The sequence below is a fragment of the Ctenopharyngodon idella genome, chromosome 19 (assembly GCF_019924925.1).
Source record: "Ctenopharyngodon idella isolate HZGC_01 chromosome 19, HZGC01, whole genome shotgun sequence".
Lineage (NCBI taxonomy): Eukaryota > Metazoa > Chordata > Actinopteri > Cypriniformes > Xenocyprididae > Ctenopharyngodon > Ctenopharyngodon idella.
Genome location: NC_067238.1, coordinates 4,415,473 through 4,435,306, shown reverse-complemented (window position 1 = coordinate 4,435,306; position 19,834 = coordinate 4,415,473). Strand labels below are relative to the sequence as shown.

At 41.2% G+C, this 19,834-nt stretch overlaps 1 protein-coding gene across 1 annotated transcript; it reads right to left on the bottom strand.

The window, feature by feature from the left end:
- Positions 1 to 17,179: 17,179 nt before the first annotated feature.
- Positions 17,180 to 18,201, bottom strand: si:ch73-59f11.3 (MADF domain-containing protein). The gene is made up of 2 exons (XM_051873256.1): positions 17,872 to 18,201; positions 17,180 to 17,659 (listed from the first exon to the last, which is right to left on the bottom strand). Exons 1-2 carry the CDS (start codon positions 18,199 to 18,201, stop codon positions 17,180 to 17,182), a joined length of 810 nt encoding a protein of 269 aa, XP_051729216.1.
- Between the last annotated feature and the right edge of the window lie 1,633 nt (positions 18,202 to 19,834).

Here is a 19,834-nt window from a genome sequence, read left to right as displayed (position 1 = left end):
GGACTTGTGTAGCAGTGATACCTCTCTACTCACAACCACCGGGTTTTGCTTAAAGGTCAAGCAGAAGCTAATTATTCCCACAGCGTTATGGAATTACTCAAAGCCATCCTTGGCCTTTAGACAGCCCTGATAACTAATCCTCCACCTTCATACATGGGAAGCTTTACCTTACATTATTACAAAGATTCAACCAAGCTTTGTACACATCTGAGTCTGTCACACAGCCAGCATCACTGACAAATTGCCCCCAACCAATATATATTTCGGCCTGCAATTATATGCTAAAAGAAGGTATGCAGGGGAGCTACACAAAAGATCAGATAATTCCACTTTTTCTCTTTGCTCTACATTATCTCAGTAAGTCTAAATGCTCAGTCAAGGTCTTGTTTTCTTTGCATGACTCTGTTAGGATAAAGTTTGACAGCTGGTTTATTTTTTTATTTTTTTAACTTCTGCATTCTTCTATCAATGTGGACAGAGCACCATACAAAAAATACTGTGTTTCCCGCATCACTGAATCTACAGTGCTATGGCAAAAGAAAATATTTTAGCTGAGTTGTGAGTTTGCAGTTTGAATTGAATGTGATGAGAAAAAAAAATTAACATCTTTCTATTGTCTGCCGTTTCACGCTGCACAACAAACATAAATCCAGGAATCTATGTTAGGAGTCATTCTGGGTGAAATTTTGTAGAACTGTCCTTTGAAGATGAATGGAAATTTTGGATGTAAGAGTTCTTTATTGTGTTGAATGGCAGGACCTCCAGCTGCAGAATTCTGTCATTGTGAGATGCACATTTCACGGATCTCACATTTGAAGTTGAGCAGCCATAAAGACAAATCTAACAAAAGACAAATGCTTAAAGAAGAACTTATTTTTAAGTATTTGACTGAAGCTCACTTATTCAAATGATAAAAGGTTGCCCTTTGAAGGAAAAAAAAAAAAAGATTAATTGCAATAAAATATATTTAATGTATACCCATTAGACCATTCGTAGTATTATTAATTCTCAGAAAATCACAGCGGACCGCACTCCTTTATCTGACTGAATTGATTATGACTTAACGCTGAGGAGGGAGGAACTGAAAGGAAAAGAGATCCCGAGCATGAAAGTGCCAGAAGATATTGGTTCCAGCAAATCAATATAAAGCGGATCTCCATCTTCACCATGAAAGACCTTGAATGAGGAAAGCTTTGAAAGAATATTTCCAGTCGCTCATCGAAGTTCTCTGAAGTTGTCTAAATAGATCAAATACAATAGACGCTTTTGACTTTTGGGTTTAGGGTAAATAGGCACCTATCAAGTGTCATTAGTTCTGAGCGTGGTGAATCTGAGGTAATTCTAACAGGCAGAGGAAATGCATGCTGTCCCGTCATTGCCACTCATTTTCAGAGTTGGGGAAAGTTCCTTTTAATAGTAATGCATTACAATATTGCGCTACTCCCTAAAAAAGTAACTAATTGCATTAATTAGTTACTTTTTATGGAAAGTAATGCATTATTTTTTTCTTATCTGGGCTGGGCTGTTTGTTTGTTTTTATAACAACAAAAAAGTCCTATTTTTGGCAAATGTAAAGACCCTTTCACACCAAAAGTGAAATGAATAAGCTTCAGGCTGAAGGAAATGCAAATTCACGGGCACAGCTCAAACAAACAAGCCTTTCAGCTGTGCTGCTATTCTGGAATACAGAAGAATAGGACACAGGAGAAGAAGTAAATGAATACAGGTATGCTCACATTTAGTCTAGAACTAGTTTAGAATAACCATCATATTTTCACAGAACACACAACGCCTCTGTACTTACTCCCGATTTCTCTCAACAAGGGGACAGGAGAGGTGTCAGTCAATAAATTGGAAAACAAAGGTGTACATCTAGCAAAAATGTAGTTTAAAAAAAAAAAAAACATTTTACCAGAGAAAAGTTCCAAAAAGGACAGAGCAGCAATATAATATTTTTTTCCCCCACATATTCTGAAGTCAGACAGTGAGGAACACACTAAAATGTAAGTTATTTAAAATCGTCAGCTCTGCAACAGCTCTCAAATCTCATTAATGATCAATTCCGAGCATTTTGCATCATGATGTGCCATGGAAAGTTGGACAATAGTGATTCTGAATGGCACTGGTTCATGCATGTTTCATGACCAATAAGTTACACTAAGTTTTAAACATGTGAAAGTGATTTAAAAGCTACAGCAAAGGGCAAGATTTTCAGTATGACTTAAATTTAGCTTGTTTCTCACACAAAGCATAATGCTTCAGAAGATGTTATATATAGACTCATGACGACTATTTTTATGGTGCTTTTTTGTACATGACAATGTCAGGCCCCATTTGTAGAAATGAGGACTAGGACAATGTGTTAAAGAGGTCCTATTATGGCCTTTTACGAAGTCTTGATTTTGTTTTTGGGGTGTACTAGAATATGTTTTCATGCTTAATTGTTCAAAAAATGCATTCTTTTTCACATATTTTACATTATTACAGCTCATGGGTTAACTGGCCCAGTGTGTTGTGACTGACACTGCTTAGCGAGTGTCTAAGAAATGTCACGCCCCTTCATAACAGCGAGTTCTGTTCTGGTGTAAATAATTAAGGATGGCATCAATTTCAATTTCAATTTCGGCACATAAGAAAAAATAAAAAGTTACTTTCTTAATGTCATAAGAAAAAAAAAAAAAGCCAGAGAATGTATAACGCTAGATAAATTCGTTCTCTAACGAAATCGTACATTACAACATATTCTGAGGGTGGTGGTGTTCTAGGGATCATATTTCCATAATATGATCCAGCTCGGTTTGGAGTGGTCTGCGCCTGAGGAACCCACACGCAGCCGCTTGGATGAATGGTTTCTGCCCAGACATCGTCAGGCTCCTCCCCAGCGGGCAGCACCCTTTTTTCCTGAGGTTCACGAGGAGCTCATGAAATCGTGGCGCGCCCCGTACTCTTCCGCCTACGCTCTTCTGCCTCTCACGCTTTCACCTCGGTTGACGGTGCTGAGCAGAGGGGGTATGAAAAGTTGCCGCCTCTGGACGAAGCCGTGGCTGCACACCTGTGTCCGCCCGCCGCCATTGGTTGGAAGACGAAGGTCACCCACCTATCCAAGCCGTGTTGCACTACATCGACCCTCGCTGGACGGGCATACACCTCGGCCGGCCAGACTCCTGCATGACCTGGACCAGCCTGGGCATGACTTGCCTGCCTTCAAAGAGCTGCGCTGCGCCACAGACCTGGCCCTGCTTGCCACCAAGACCACGGCTCAGGCTATTGGGCGTTCGATGGCCAGCCTGGTGGTGCTAGAGCGCCACCTGTGGCTAAACTTGACGGAGATCAAGGAAGCGGACAAAGCCGTCTTCCTCAACTGGCCTGTCTCCCCCACTCTCTTTGGCCCTGCAGTTGATGGGTTTGCTGAACGCTTCACCGCCACGCAGAAGTTGTCCCAGGCCATGCGACACTTCCTGCCAAAGTGCTCCAGCTCCTTCACTTCGAGCCGCCCAAAAATGTTGAAAAAGCCGCTTGAAAAAATGTGTTTTCTGCCTGCACAGGGCCTGTTGAAATTCCCTGGCAGTGCACTGCTGTTATAGCGGACATAATAATAAAAAAAAAAAAACATTCTCAAAAAGAGAGCAAATTTCCTCTTCCACCTCTCATGTGCACCACAGTTACTCACAGTGACTTGGTGCTCAAACCAATTCAGCCCCTCGCCACGGGGGCCGAGGCCTGGCAGACCATCCCTGGAGTGTCGACTTGGGTGCTAAACATAGTAAAACGAGGTTATGTACTCCAGTTCACTCAGCGGACCCTGTTATTCAATGCAGTGTTCCAAACCTCGGTAGAAAGCAAGGACATGCACGTCCTACGCTCCGAGGTGAACACTATGCTGGCAAAAGGAGCTATAGAAGTGGTCCCCCGGCACTGAGTGAGTCAGGCTTCTACAGCCGATACTTCCTCGATAGCCCCCCATCACAGACGATTCTTGAGATTCGCCTTTGAAGGTGTGGTGTATCAATACACGGTCCTTCCTTTCGGGCTGTCTCTGGCTCCACGCACTTTTACAAAGTGCATGGATGCAGCCCTCTCCCCTCTGAGGCAGATGAGCATTCGCTTACTCAACTACCTCGATGACTGTCTCATCCTGGCCCAGTCGGAGGCGGAGCTAGTGGCACACAGGTCTCTCCTCCTCAGCCACTTACAGTGCTTGCGGCTCAGGGTCAAATTTCCAAAGAGCTCTTTATCCCCCAGTCAACGTATCTCGTTCCTGGGGATTATTCTCGACTTGACCTGCATGAGGGCCGTAGTCTCGCCAGAGCGATCCCTGGCCATTCAGCAGCTCAAGGAAACTTTCATGCCCGGATCCTCTCTGCCGCTCAGAATGTTTCAGAGGATGCTAGGTCTCATGGGCTCAGCATCACCAGCCCTACAGTTGGGTCTGCTTCGTATGCGCCCACTACAGTTCTGGCTGAAACCGCGGGTCCCACCCCAAACCTGGCAGCATGGTCGCTGCTTGCTCAAGGTGAATCAGGCGTGCGTTGCAACCCTGGCTCCTTGGATGAACCCCTGCTGGTTCGAACAGGGCGTGGCAATATGGATGATGTGCAAGAGGAAAGTCGTTTTCAGACGCTTCCAAGATGGGCTGGGGAGCTCTGTGCGACGGTCACCCAGCCTTCGGTGCTTGGAGGAGCCAAGAAAGCGAGCTTCATATCAACCGCCTGGAAATGATGGCAGTATATCAAGCTCTCCAATCTTTCCTCCCTCTCCTGGTGGGACACCATGTCCTGATCAGGGGTGCGTTTCCCGAACAACGATGTAACTCGCTGCTGAACTACCATAGTACGATGCATCGTTGAACAAATCAACTAGCTAGTCACGACTGTTTCCCGAAACCGCATTGTTGCAAACCTGTCATTCAACCACGTTGGTGACGTCACGCAGGTGAAGAGTAATAACTTCTTTAAATAATCCGTTTGAGATCGAATTAATGCTAGATTTTTTGCTATAAATTATGGACATGCCATTAGAGGACTAATTCTCATTTTCCTCAGTTATTTTGCTTTATTTCCAGATTAAATCAAATTCTTGTTCTGACATACTAGAGCACGTATGCACATGTGCACTCTCCAAAAACAGTGCTAAATCTCTTGACAAACTAAAATATATAAATGACATTTGTATATATTCGAAATAAAAGATCTACATTGTACTTAATGTCAGCTTGCTTATTTTGCTCAAGATAACGATTTATTAAGTCCACATGCCATAAAAACAAGAAACTTTGCTTCTAACTACAGCTCGAGAGCTGTCGTTCCAACCACACAAGTTTGCGATGCAGTTTGCGAATGTTCGTTTGAACTATGGTTTCGGGAAACACCAAATCGTTGAACTATGTAAGTAGCGACGGAACTTGCGATGTTAGTTGGCTAACGATGCTTTTGGGAAACGCATCCCAGATTAGACAATATGACAGTGGTGTCCTTCATAAATCACCAGGGCGGGCTCTTGTCCAAGCCCCTTTTCACTCTAACGAAAACCATCCTAGAGTGGGCCCAACACAACCTGCTCTCACTCAGAGCAGCACATGTTCAGGGCGTACTGAACAAAGGGGTGGACATCCCGGAACAACCTTCCCTCGGAAGAATGGTCGTTCCACCCCCTCGTCGTTCAGAAAATTTTGGATGTCTTCGGGAGGGCAGAGGTCGACCTCTTCTCCTCAGAAGACAACTTTCATTGACCAATTTACTTTTCAAAGACCAAGGATGTGCTGGCCCACGATTGGCCCAGCGTCATCCTGTACGCTTTTCCCCCGGTCGCTCTGATTCCCCAGGTTATCTTCTATGGAGGAGCCAACCATGGTTCTCAGACCTGTCTTAGCTATCATCCATGGAGCCATGGCCGATCCCCCTGAGACGAGACATCCTCTCCCAAGCGGGAGGGACAATTTGGCACCCCAGACCTGAGCTGTGGGATCTCTATGGCTTCCAGACGGGAGCCTTCAAACCTCCCTGAAGATGTCCTGAACACTATCTCACAAGCCAGAGCTCCATCAACGAGACGTCTCTACTCCCTAAAATGGTCAGTCTTTGCTGCCTGGTGTACAGGGCGAAGACCCATTTACTTGTGACATATCTCTGATATTGTCTTTCCTTCAGGACTTAATGGATAGGGGCCTTACTCCCTTTACCCTTAAAGTCTATGTCGCAGCTATAGCGGCCTCCCATGCTCCCATAGCAGGGCAGTTGATAGGGAAAAACAACCTTGTTGTTTGTTTCCTAAAAGGGTCTAGGCGGCTGAACCCTCACCGCCCCTGCACGGTTCCTACCTGGGACCTGTCTTTGGTTCTCAGAAGCCTTAAAGGCCCTCCCTTTGAACCACTCCAGACTGCCGACTTACGCCCTCTAGTGCTAAAAACCGCCCTATTGCTAGCCTTAGCATCAGTAAAGCGAGTGGGAGATTTGCAGGTGCTCTCCGTGAGCCCCTCCTGTCTTGAATTCGGGCCTAACAACTCTAAAGTTCTCCTGAAACCAAGACATGGATATGTCCCGAAGGTCCTATCCACCCCCTTTAGGGCACAGATGGTCATTCTCTCTGCACTTCCTCCTTCCCAAGATGATCAGGAGTTGAACCTACTCTGTCCAGTCAGGGCCCTGAGGACCTACATCGATCGTTCCGCCTCTTTTCGTCAGTCGGAACAACTCTTTGTCTGTTTCAGTGGCTGTACGAAAGGTCTTCCGGTCACAAAGCCCAGATTATCCAGATGGATAATCAATGCTATAGCGCTTGCTTACTCCTCCTTGGGCTTGCAATGCCCCATAGGTGTTAGAGCGCACTCCACGAGAGGCATGGCCTCTTCTTGGGCATGGTCCACTGGTGTGTCCATCACAGAAATCTGTGAGGCGGCCCGCTGGGCCTCGCTGTCCACGTTTGTCAGGTTTTATAACCTAGACGTCCCTGCATTACAAGTGCAGGTTCTCTCTGCATAAGCCTCACCAATGTGACCAGCTTATGAGCACTCGTTTACGGCCCTGACCAAGTCCGGGTAATAACATATTTTTTCTATTCCCTATATACGCTCTAGGCCCCAAGGGGCTCCTAGAATGTATAGAAATGGGAGGGCGACTACAGTGTCCTCAAGTCCCCGATCTTCCGGGACACATTATGCTATATGCATCCGTGCAAGCCCTTCTTAGTGCTCTGCTCGAATGCTCTGTTGTTCCCCCTTTCATAGCACGGCGTGACTGTATTATCCCCGTTGCATCTTGCCTAAATGGCAGACGAAGCAGTACAGAGTGTAGTATCGAAAGGGAACGCACTCGGTTACTAACGTAACCTCGGTTCCCTTAGATACAGAACAGAGTACTGCGTAATTTGCCGCGCTATTCGTAGGACGGCTCATGCCGTTGCTTCAGTCGAATTAAATCAGTCTGCCAAGGTGAGACGGCTGCTTATATAGCCCGAGACCCCGCCCATTTTGGCGGGCTCGAGAGACTCTACCGCGCCGTCATTGGTTCGTTTACTTTAACTCCACGAACCAATGGCCGTGCAGTTTCACTGCGTGATTAAAAAAGGCTTCAGAATCAGTGAAAACAGGAGTTTCCCCGTTGCGTCTTGCCTAAATGGCAGACGACGCAGTTCTCTGTTCCGTATCTAAGCGAACCGAGGTTACGTTAGTAACCGAGTACGTTCATTTTTGGGTGAACTGCGCATTAAAACTATCATTAAAGTTCATGTTGCAATATAATTGTCACATAAGGTGAACTCAGCAACAAGGAGAGAGTGGTATCCGAAATGCAGTGTTTATTAAATAACAAAAAAGTACAGGAAACTAGAAAAACTAAGGAACAAGAAACAGAACTGAGCTCAACTAACATTCTCTTATGGACAAGACCTGACGAAAAACAGGAATCACAGTGTATACACAAACAGGGATTTTGGAATTTTGGCCCAAACCCAGAGTACTATAGTAGAGTAACCAGAGTAACCCAATAGTAAGAACTAGAAATGAGCATTAATTTTGATATTTTATATGTAGTCTTTAGACAAAATAGTCATTATAATTTTTCCCTTTAGACCAATTCATTTAAGCGTATGAAAAATTTGAATCAAGGTAACAGGCTGTATTGACATTGCACTCTTAGCAGTAGCACTTGTGCAATTCTACATATCCCTTTTCAGTGGTTCTCAAACTTTTTTGAGTGTCTTACCCCTGAGGGATTTAACATCCTTCTGCGTACCCTCTCTTTTCCACTTAGACTGCAGTTACACCTTTTCCATTAAGGGGGGGACACCATTTGCCCTATTAAATCGATTTTTCCAGTGCATTTTTTTTTTTTTTAATACCTTTATAAAATAAATAATGCTTTAAAAAAAATCTATAAATACAATGATAATGAAAACGAAGTGATACTTTTAAATATAACATTAAAACCGCCAGTAGGTGGCGGTAAGTCACTGTTTTTATGAGTGATTCATCGAGTCATTGGCTGTTTCTTAATTTCAAGAACACAGAGATTGGACTTGCATTCTCGTGGAGTCCAGTCTTGCCAGGCGATCCTGAAAGAACGAACTCAGAAGGACGCGAGGACACAGAATGCATAATTTCAGAATTGAGATGTGCTGCGATCTTGTTGCTCAATTGACCGTCCCAGCATATTATAAGTAGCTAATGTACAATAAATACAACATAACATCACAAACAAATGTCATAACCTTCTAAAAGATTTCTTTCATATTATTATAGACATTGTTTTCATATAATTTTATATATTTTTATTTCACCACTTGTATTAATGAAAATTAGTAGCCTTTGTGTTACATGCTTTGTCAATATTAAGATTGTTTAAATAATAAAAATACTGCAGGCTTTCATCAGGTTATCACTTTATTAAAATTATGCCACGTATATAGAGGCGAGCGGGAATCTCATAAGTGAGAACGAGAACTTTAAAGCTTGCAGGCTTCTGTATGTCGACCGCACGCAGCGTCTTCTGGGATTTTTAACGGTTCGATTCTCTGAAGTTTACATTCGATGCATCCTCGGTATCAAGAACACATCCGGGTACTTTCATGCGTCCTCTGTTCTTGCGATCTTCGACGGTTGATGATGACGTAGAGCAAGAACACAAGGACGCAAGATCGCTGAAGAATGCATATTGAGAAACAGCCATTCATTCTTTCATTATCAAAACAAGTGGCTGTATTTATTGACAATACTGTTTAAAATGTACATCACTTACCCTTGTTTGTTTAACTGTTGTATAAAATAAATGTCACATTTGAAATCGTGTGGATATTAGGGAAACATTGCATTATTACTGGTATAATATAATCAACGTTAAAAACAATAACTCACAGAAGGGTGTGTTTTTGTATCAAAGAGAGTTCTTAAATCTCTATGCAGTCTGTTCCTGCATCTCAATGTCCATACTATCCATCCAAAATAGTATGTGAGATTAAAATAAGTGTGTCCCAAAGCATAGTATGTTGAAAAGAGTATGCTAAAAGTCCGGACGGTCTACTATTTTCGAAGTGTGGATCCGTGCACACTATAAAGGCTAATATTGGCCACAACCGAATTGGGACGCAGCATGTGTCTATGGCTCTGTCCGAAATCGCCCCCTATACCCTTAAATAGTGCACTATTTGAGGGAACAGCCATTTGTAGTGGTGTCTGAAACCATAGTGGACGATGTTAAGTGCACTCATTCCATCCCACAATGCACTGCAATAACGAGTGTACAACCGATACACGCCCCATGGCTAGAGAATACCCATAATGCACTATGAGAGTCGCTTGCTTAATGAATTCCCACGTCTCGCCAGGAGATGGCGCTCGCAGCTGAATCAATCATCCATTCATTTTCCAAACAGCTCTGGTCCAGTATAATATCATACAGGTATAATTTCCTTTTTAATTGATCATTAAATCGATTAATTAAGGTTTGTACATGCTAGTTTTCATGGCAGAGTTTAACATAAATATTTATTACTACCGGAGCTGCCAGTTTGCTACATTTCAAATGATTAAACAGCAAGCACAAACTATGTGAAATCGGCAGCCCTTCCGGCACACTCAGTGTCCGAATTCACTCACTCGTTTCATTCACTCCTTCAAGTGGACATGCAGTTTGGATGCAGTTTTGACAGCGAAAGATGAGGTAATTTGACTGAATGTTGAGTATTTACTGGATTTTACCTGCTAGAAATACATGCCCAGTTTTAATGTTATTTTAAGGTGGAGTAGAATAAAACGAACGGCAAAACTCAGCATTTTGTTTGCGTACGTCAGTTTGAGAGCCACTGCTGGATATCAGGCTACAGTTTGGTCACAGTTTTTAGTCTTTTAGCCACATATCAGTCTTTTTTTGTCAACGATATTGCATGTGTTGATTTAGTCACAGTTATCGTTTAATGACATTGGTCATGGAAAAAAAGGTTGTCAAAGAACATTTTCGTCATAGTTTTCGTTAACGAAATTAACACTGTCTGCTGTATATATACCTCTTATCGTTAATTGAGTTTAGAATTTTGTTAATAAAACATTGTGTAGTTTTTGTTTACAAAGTGACATGGCAACTACTGCCCTGGGATGCATAATACACAGTTTCTAGTTGTTTCCGCGGATCCATGTGAACAGGGATTTTTTTGACAGTGTTGTCATATGTATGCGAAAAAATGCAAAGGATTTTTTTTTTTTTTTTTTTTTTTTTTTTACATTTTTAGCACTTTATTGTGTAAACGTACCCAAAGGCAATGTACCCCTTGCAGTTTAGTCAGACATTTACACCTGAAACATTGATGTAAAGGTTTAAAACAAACAAATGGAAAAGACTAATACTAAATCAAGGCCTGATAGGGAGATAAACAGCTATAAATTTACATGCCCTGATATCTCTTCATATTCCTTAGGTAATACTGTTCTGTACTGGAGACATGCCAGTTTGTCTGTGTAATTGCTTCTGTCAAGACATAAATTAAAGTAGTGAAGAAAACAATAGTAATAAAATCTTTTGCATTCCCAGTGCATACATCTTGTAATATGTGCTGTTTCTCAACTTTAAACACTTTCAATGCTTCAAAGTCAATTAAATTTATATTAGTTTAATGCTCTTGGCAGACTCCAAAGAAGGGCATACATTTTGTTTGTTTCAGTTATAAAGGATAGCAAAAGATAGCAGTCAAGAAAAGAAAAGTTCCAATAAAAACACAAGTTACAAACACAATATCAATCGATCAAGCTCTCTACAATAGTCATTCTCAGGAAAAAGTGACATTTGTGCCTGAATTTTTATTTTTGTTTACTTTTATACAATTTAATTTGAAATTGTTAGCTACTGATGAAATGTTATTTTCCCATATTAGGCCCAACAAGGGTTCAAACCACTATAGGCAGCGCCTAAAGGTCACATGATTAACAAAATAGGAAAACAGAAGGAAGAACAATTAATTACGGAATATATAGGCCTATATGTATATATATATGCTGCATATCCAAGCCATTCGTGGACATTAACACTATAAATTACTATAAATTCCCTTGTTTGAGGTGTACCATAAAACCTACATCAGGGGTGTCCAACCCAGCTCCTGGAGAGCTGCCGTCTTGCAGACTTTAGTTCCAACCCTGCTCCAACACACTTGTCTGTAATTATCAAGCAACCCTGAACACCTTGATTAGCTGGTTCAGGTATGTTTGATTGGGGTTGGAGCTGAAATCTGCAGGATGGTAGCGCTTCAGGAGCAGGGTTGGACACCCCTGGCCTGCATGATCTTCATAACAGCTGTGGTGCCTATGCTCTGTTGTTATGCATCATCATTGTCCCACGTTCTCATTGGTTTGCTGGCATATGGGGAATTTCATGCACAGAGAAAGCTGTCTTTTTCAAAGAATATATATATATATATATATATTTATTATACTTACATTTATTCTAATTATATTTGACTTGTATTTTATTTACAATAGGCTACTAATTTATTTGACCTATTTTTAATTCTTAATTAAAAAAAAAAAACACTTCTGGCATACATTTAAATTGACACCAACCATGGTGTTTATTTGTCGTCTCAGATTTAGATGTGTGTCTTCAGCCGATGTGTAGGTAAAGCATGTAGTTTCTGTGACATTAGTGTCACCTAGCAGAATTACAAAAAATACAGCATGTTTTGCAAACGGCCCTTTCGCACATCTCGCCTGACTCAAACCCAACACAACAGCTTTTACGGGAGCATGTGAAGGCATCAACAGGTAAATGTAGGCTGTTTTCAATAAAAGGTCAAACAAGAAATACTTTCAGCTGTGTTGCTATGTGTCAAGAGAGTAAACAACTGAGCAGCTATAACACTGTCCATCAACGTATCTGCACCAGGTGCATTTTTGACATAACGCGCCACCCAGCATACCCAGTTAAATCACAAATGTCAGAGCTCACCACTGACGTATATATATATATATATATATGAAAGAATGTAACTAAGAATTTAAGTCGCTATTAAACAAAAGAGGCATCTAGTTTCTCTGAGTTTCATACTCTGGGTTGACTGAATTTACTTAAAAATATCATGAAATTAAATACATTTACAAAGCAGGAATAAACACTGCTGCTGCAATGAAAGTTTGAGAAGGCAGCTAAAAGAAAATATTTGACTACATGAATGCATGTGGATCAAACAAATAGGCCGTATAATTTATACAGTTTCACCAAGACCTGTTTTAAAGCTTTATATATTAATGCATGTAGCCTATTATATTTATTTTAATTTAAAAGCAAAGTTTAATATTGTCAATTAATATAATAAGTATATGAATATATTATATGAATTATAGCCTACATAACTATAATTCATATAATATAAATATAATAAATAATTAGCAGCAAAAGCTCTAAAATGTTTTCACTATAAACTGATTTAATTTGGAGCGAGAGATACAGGGGGAGTGGCTTTATTGCATCAGACACATGTCACTTTACTCACAGCTGATTGTTTGAGTTTTGGTTTGCAATCTCTAACCCAGAATAAAACCTGCTCCGAAGTGGGTTAGCCATGTAGCGTAAGTTACCATAGCAATGAAACCTGCTAAAAACCAATCCTCCTTCATGAGCCCGAAAAACCAGAGTTTGTTTAAACTAGTCTGGGTAAACTTACCTGGGTAGAAACTGAAAAAAGCTTTGTGCAACAGGCCACAGGTAAGTGCTTAACTGAAAGTGAACGGAGCAGGAGGAGCACGTTCAAATGATCTACACAAACAGCATAAGAGGAGGCCTATAAATATGTAGCTGACTCACCTATGTTCCTCAACAGTTTTTTTTTCTGCATTTAGGCCGTGGTGTTGGGCCTTTGGCAAGCCTGGTCCGCACCCCAGATTCTGCCACCAAAAATCGTCACTCTCCTTCCCCATCCGCTCAGCTCTATATTACGGCTCTCCCCACTGTGATGCTTCAGAGCCCAAAGCACACCCTACGATGCTTGCCTTCCATCAACCTCCCAATCTCTAATTTTTTCTCCAGCTCAAACAACAGACCCTAGCGTGAGGATGCCTCTGCTAGCGGTGCAGGCCCAGTTGTCTTTGCCTTTCCCATCTTCCTAAAACAATGGAACGGCCTTACTATCCTCCTAGTCGGATGGATTTATGCACACCTCATTCACCCGCCAGTGGGGCTCACCCTTCCGATGCTGTGAGCTGCAGGCTCCCGTCGGTAGCTGTGTGGGCCCTCACAGTTGGGAATCAAACTTGCTTATGCCTGGATGGCCAGTGGGGCTCACCCATCTGATGCCGTAGGCTGCAGGCTCCTGTCGAATGGGGCTCTTAGCCCCATTCGGTGGCTGGCTTACTCTTTCAATGCTGTGAGCTGCAGGCTCCCATCAGATGCCGTGTGCACCTTCCCGGTCAGGTGGTTGGAACACTCACTCCCTGTTCGACTGCTGGCGTGGCTCGTCCATCCGATGTTGTGAACTGCAGGCTCCCATCGGATACTGAATGAGCCCTCCCGGTTAAGCGACCAAGCTCCTCCCCGCAAACACCATTTTGCCACTTTGTTGCACACATTTTTTTGTGGATTACTTAATAAATTCCTGGCTGCTGTCCCAAGTTCATTGGCTTTTTTGGGGAATACTCTTTTACTCTATCTAATTATTTGTAAGTGTGAACTCGTGAAGTGATGTTTTATTAACAAAGTTTGGGAGGAGAACATTCAAATGATCTTCCCAATCAGCATAAGAGGAGGCTTATAAATATGTAGCTGACTCACCTATGTTCCTCAACAGTTTTTTCTGCATCCCTCCACCATCCTGTCTTCTTACACTCACCTGGTTACTATCCTAAGCAGAAATACAGGGGAGTACTCTGGGTTCGGGCCACATTCCGAGCTTGGAGCCCTCCCCCGAACAGCACGCCAAATACGCATGCTGTTTTACTCTATCTAATCATTTGTGTATACTCGAGAATACTCAGAATATGCCATAACGAAGGCAGCATGAACAAATGCGTAGTCTTTAGAGGGAACATCGCAACAAAGGTAAATATAGATCAGTTATTTTGCTGAGAACTTTCTTCAAAACTGGTCCATCCACAATTCATCCACAGGTAATTCTCAAAAACAGAGCACAAAACATCACTTAGCTGGGTATCACACTGAAACATTTTCCTTAAAGGCCCCGATATACTTCAAACAAAAGTTATTTTTCGTTCTTTGTTTAGAGGCAAAAAGAAGTTCGAAAAGGCTGAGCGACGGTATACTGTTTTCGAACATTTTGACACTCCCCCGCTGGTGGAGGTGGGGTGTAGATTGAGTATGTAAATTTGTGTCGCATGTATCCAAGGCAGGCATCACCTGAACACAACAAAAATGGCAGCGGTGAGAGAAGAACAGTTTCGTAAACATCTGGCAGTAGCATTGATCTATTCAATGCAAAGAAAAAGAACAAGAACAAGCAACGTAGGTGGTATGTGCGTCCACTTAACGAAAACAGAAAGAAAGATGGTGAGTTTGCCCTTTTTATTCAGCAAATGCGGAGCACAGATGAGGAAGTGCATTTTTTGTACTTCAGAATGTGCGCTGCACGGTTTGACGATCTCCTGAAAAGAGTATCACCTTATGTGAAACATGCTCAAACACACAGGATACCAATTTCCACTACAGAGAGACTGGCCTTGACACTACGCTTACTAGCATGTGGAGCCACGCAAAAAAGCGTGGCCGAAACATTCAAGATTGGACTGTGCACGGCCCCCAAGATAGTCGTGGAGATGTGCGAGGCCATTTGGGTAGCCCTCAAAGATGAGTTTGTGTCTGCACCCTCACAAACGCAATGGAAAACCATCTCGCAGGACTTTTGGAGGCTGTGGAATTTTCCGAACTGCATCGGAGCCATTGATGGAAAATATGTCTTGGTGAGAGCGCCAGCACGGAGCAGGAGTCTGTACTTTAATTATAAAGGGACACATTCTATTGTGCTTCTAGCTGTATGCGACGTGCAATACAAATTCACTATGGTGGACATTGGTGCTTATGGCCGTGAAAGTGATGGAGGTGTCTTTCAAGAGAGTTGTTTTGGAAGGGCCTTGTTGCAAGGACAGCTGGATTTGCCCAGACCAAAGGCCCTACCTGGGACAGAAACTGTGTGCCCTCATGTAATAGTTGGAGATGCAGCTTTCTCCCTGAATGTGAACCTGATGCGGACCTATCCAGGTATTGTAACCATAGTGATTTCATCTTGTATTATTATTGTTTAATATTGTTATTATCAGCATTGCTCATTAGTTAATAATACTGTTGTGTCAGTAAATGTGCTTTCTGGTGTAACTGAGCATATTATGTGTTCTATTAACAGGGAAGAATCTCACATCTGCACAGAGGGTGTACAACTACAGACACTGCCGAGCACGTCGGATAATAGAGAATGCCTTTAGCATTATGGCTTCCCGGTTCCAGATTCTTGGTTGCCCCATCGAGAGTTCTGTTGAAAAGGCAGTGTGTATTGTTCGTGGGGGCCTGGACAACTACCTGATATCAACAGATGCAAAAGCTGCATCTGAATATGTAACGCGGGTATGATGCAATTGACAGGTGACTCCTCATACGTCCCGGAGCCTTGGTTGCAAACATTTGGCATGTTGTAAGTACTCAAGTGAACGGTAACACTTTAGTATAGGGAACACATATAAACTATTAACTACAACTTTTCCTTCAATAACTCCTAATTTACTGCTTATTAATAGTTAGTAAGGTAGTTGTTAAGTTTAGGTATTGGGTAGGATTAAGAATGTAGAATAAGGTCATGCAGAATAAGGCATTAATTTATGCTTAATAAGCACTAATAAATAGCCAATATTCTAGTAATATGCATGCTAATAAGCAACTAGTTAAACTACCCTAAAATAAAGTGTTACCAAGTGAACAAAATATATAACACTGGCCTAGTGGTTTTTTGATATTTTACTGCAAAATTCTTTACATATTGCACCTTCAACAGCATATAGAACCATTACTTTAAAATCATTTGTAGAACACAATTTTCATACAGCTTTAAAAAAATTCAGGTACCATCACAAGGTTTTCTCCAGTTGTTCAGAGTAAAGTATCACATTTGCAATACAAAAGAAACATGCCATTTCCATAATCAGTCCTCTATGGAAAGTGTGAATGGCTCGTTGTCTGACAACTTTGGCATGGTGTATAAAACAAAAGAATGATTGGAGCCATCTCAGTAACACAAATGTGTTTTAATTATATGCATTTGAGTAAATTGTATTTGAGTAAATCTCATTTCCTTTAAGAATTTTGGTGTTACAGATATGTCAAGTAAAAATTTATCAAATAATATCTCAGTAGTCAGAACCCGTTTGTTACTTTATTTTACTTTTTATATTTTATGTGGTGTCATGATTTAGCCTTGATGAAAATCAAGGTTTATTATTGTGCTCTTTTGGTATTGCATTTATTGCAAATCTTAAATTTGCTTATTGTTATGTGGTGTATTGATTTACACTTGATAAAATCAAAGGTTTATTATTATATGTTCTTTTGATATTTCTTTTATGGCACAACTTACATTTGCTTATTGAAAGATCAATAACAACAGCAGCAGTACGGTGTAACAACATATTTACTTAAAAGAAAAAAATACAGAAACACCAAAAGTAAAAAAAAATTTCACACAAGAGAACATACAAATAATATACAGCCTAATGTGTTGTACCAGTCTCTTTCTCTTCCAGTAGCTGCATCTCAATGTCAAACATAACGTCTTGTAGACGTTTTTTGAAGATGGCACCGTGCCGTGTCAGTAGTTTGCGCATGAAGTCTGCGACAATCTGTGCATGACTATCAAAACTATCTGTTTTGTCTTTCTCAACTAAAGTCAGTAGCTCTCCAATGCCATCATCTGCACTATCCCTTCTCCTTTTCGTTTTGCTGCATGGCACAGAAGGTGGTGAGGATAGAGTTGACTGCATCGTTGAATTTGTAGCAGCTTTGCATGGAGTATTTGACCTCTGCGATACTGAAGTGCCAAAGTCATCCAGGGAAATCATTGAGCACTGCTCCTCTTCCTCACTGTCACTGGTGGGACCAGAGGATGATGATGGTGGGGCTGTGGATGGAGATGATGTGCATGAAAACAATTCATCAGCCACCACTTCTTTTTGAGAGTCATCACTTCCAACCTATAATACATAGATGAATAACGTTTTAGTGAAAGTAAATCAGACAAAATGAGCACTGCATTACTCAAGCACCAACAAGTGTGGATTTCGCAGAAATATCTAATAATGAACTTATTTGCTTTTTAGAAAAATAGTCTGTTCAAAACATAACTTCTACAATTTGCAAACTAGAAACAAACTAGCAGCATATCATTGAACAGCGTTTAGTTTACCTTTTCAAAAGATGGTATGTTGCACACAGTTTGTCGGTGTTGAACAAAAGGTTTGAGCCAGGACATCTCCAAAAACAGCCTGGGTACTTTGGTACTCGCCGCCTCATCTCCACTCTTTCCTTTCATTCTTTTCATGGCTTTGGTAAACTTGTCTCGGATGTTTCTCCACATTGCTTTGCATAACTCTGGGTCGTCGACACCAAGCATCATTGCAATTTCTTTCCAGGAATTAAATGCGTTCTCCGAATCTTTAAAGCCTCTCCGTGAGTGATCGTACAGGTGCGGATACATCTGTACCAGCTCAGCTATTCTACACTCCAATGTATTCATGTTGCTTGTAATTTGGTGGTGTTGTTGTTTTGGATGTTGTTCTCCTGTCTGACCTCCATGGAATAATGAACTGGAAAAAAAATCTCATGTCAAAGAAGGTGGAGCTCAAATACACCCACCGATAATCACTCAGTGGTAGCTTAAACGTGTTTAGGAGCCAGAGCGAACTTTCCCAAAAAGTTCGCTTTGGCAAGCCGTTTCGAACTCCCAAAACGAACTCAAAACAAACTTTGTTTCGTCCTGAATTTGTTCAAAATTACGTCATATCAGTTTGTTCTTTGATTACGTTTGAAGTATATCGGGGCCTTAAGGTTGTCTTTCCACAAAGAATCCATGGAAAATCCACAAAGTCAGAGACTGGCAAGAGTTTAAGAGAATATCCAACACTGTAAGGACATGAGGAGAGCAGAAGGTGAGTCTGTTTAGCTTACATAAGGCCAGACCATGACTGACTGGTTGTGCTGTGCTTAAATGTGAGCCCACATGCTCAGTTAATGAGCAGCAAGTGTGTCTAATTAACACTCTGGTGAATGAGAGCAGTGAGAGCAGGGCAGAGTGCATGTGACACCCAGAGGATGGAGATGAGAATGGAGTGATGTCTGCAGATCATTTAATGTGAGTCAAGAGGCAGGCAGCAGGACTAATTACATTTTGGTTTAACTTATTTCAGTACACCTATAATGTAACTGGAAAGATTTTTATTTGTCATTTAATATTTTTAAATGAGGGAAATGTCACAACATAACAGGGTGAACGGAATGTGCAGGGCCAAGATTTTATTATGTTGTTGTGAAACATATCACAGCAAATCCGAAATGAAATGTCTGATTATTGGCACAACAAGGTAAAAGCTATTTCAAATTTGGAAAAAATCAAAGAAAAAAAACATACAAGGACAAATTAGGAAATGGTCAGAGGAAGTATTTTTTAGTAATAGTTTCTTCCTAATCATTTGGAGAGAAGTTTCTTCAGACGTTATGCCATCAATTGCACCTATGAGTCAGCCAAGTAGCAAATTTTCTACAGGATCACTTCTAATAAAGATGCTTAAAACCCTTCAAAATTGACCTGAGGAGACAGAACCAAAATCAATACAGCAAACCAATATAAGCAATTAAAATTCTTGCTCTAAGTTCTGAGAGATGCAAAAAGGTGCAGAGATCTCAGGTCATAAAAACCTAAAGAAGTGCTGGTGGTCTCAAATGCAGCTACACGTGGTCTTTTCATGATTGGAGTGTAAGTTTGACATTTTAGTTTTGAATTTGCAATCTATATTATTTCTTGGAATGAAATAATTGTACCTGAATGTACAAAAAATATTGTTAGTCTCACTATACACAAAATTGTGTAGTGTTTTTGGTAACACTTTACAATACGGGTGCACTAATATGCATTTACTCATGCTTAACTAATGCACAGATAATCATTATTATTTAATGTATGACTCATGAAGAACTAAACCATTAATTAATGATTACTGCATCAGCAACTAATAATGTTTCTATATGATTAATAGATTAAGTAATATATGAATTGTTATTAATTAAATGTGTCATAATGTATTAATTCCTTAACCCTTTAAGACCGGATGGAGCGCCTGCGCTCCCATTTGCGTGTCTCTCTTTAAGAGCCA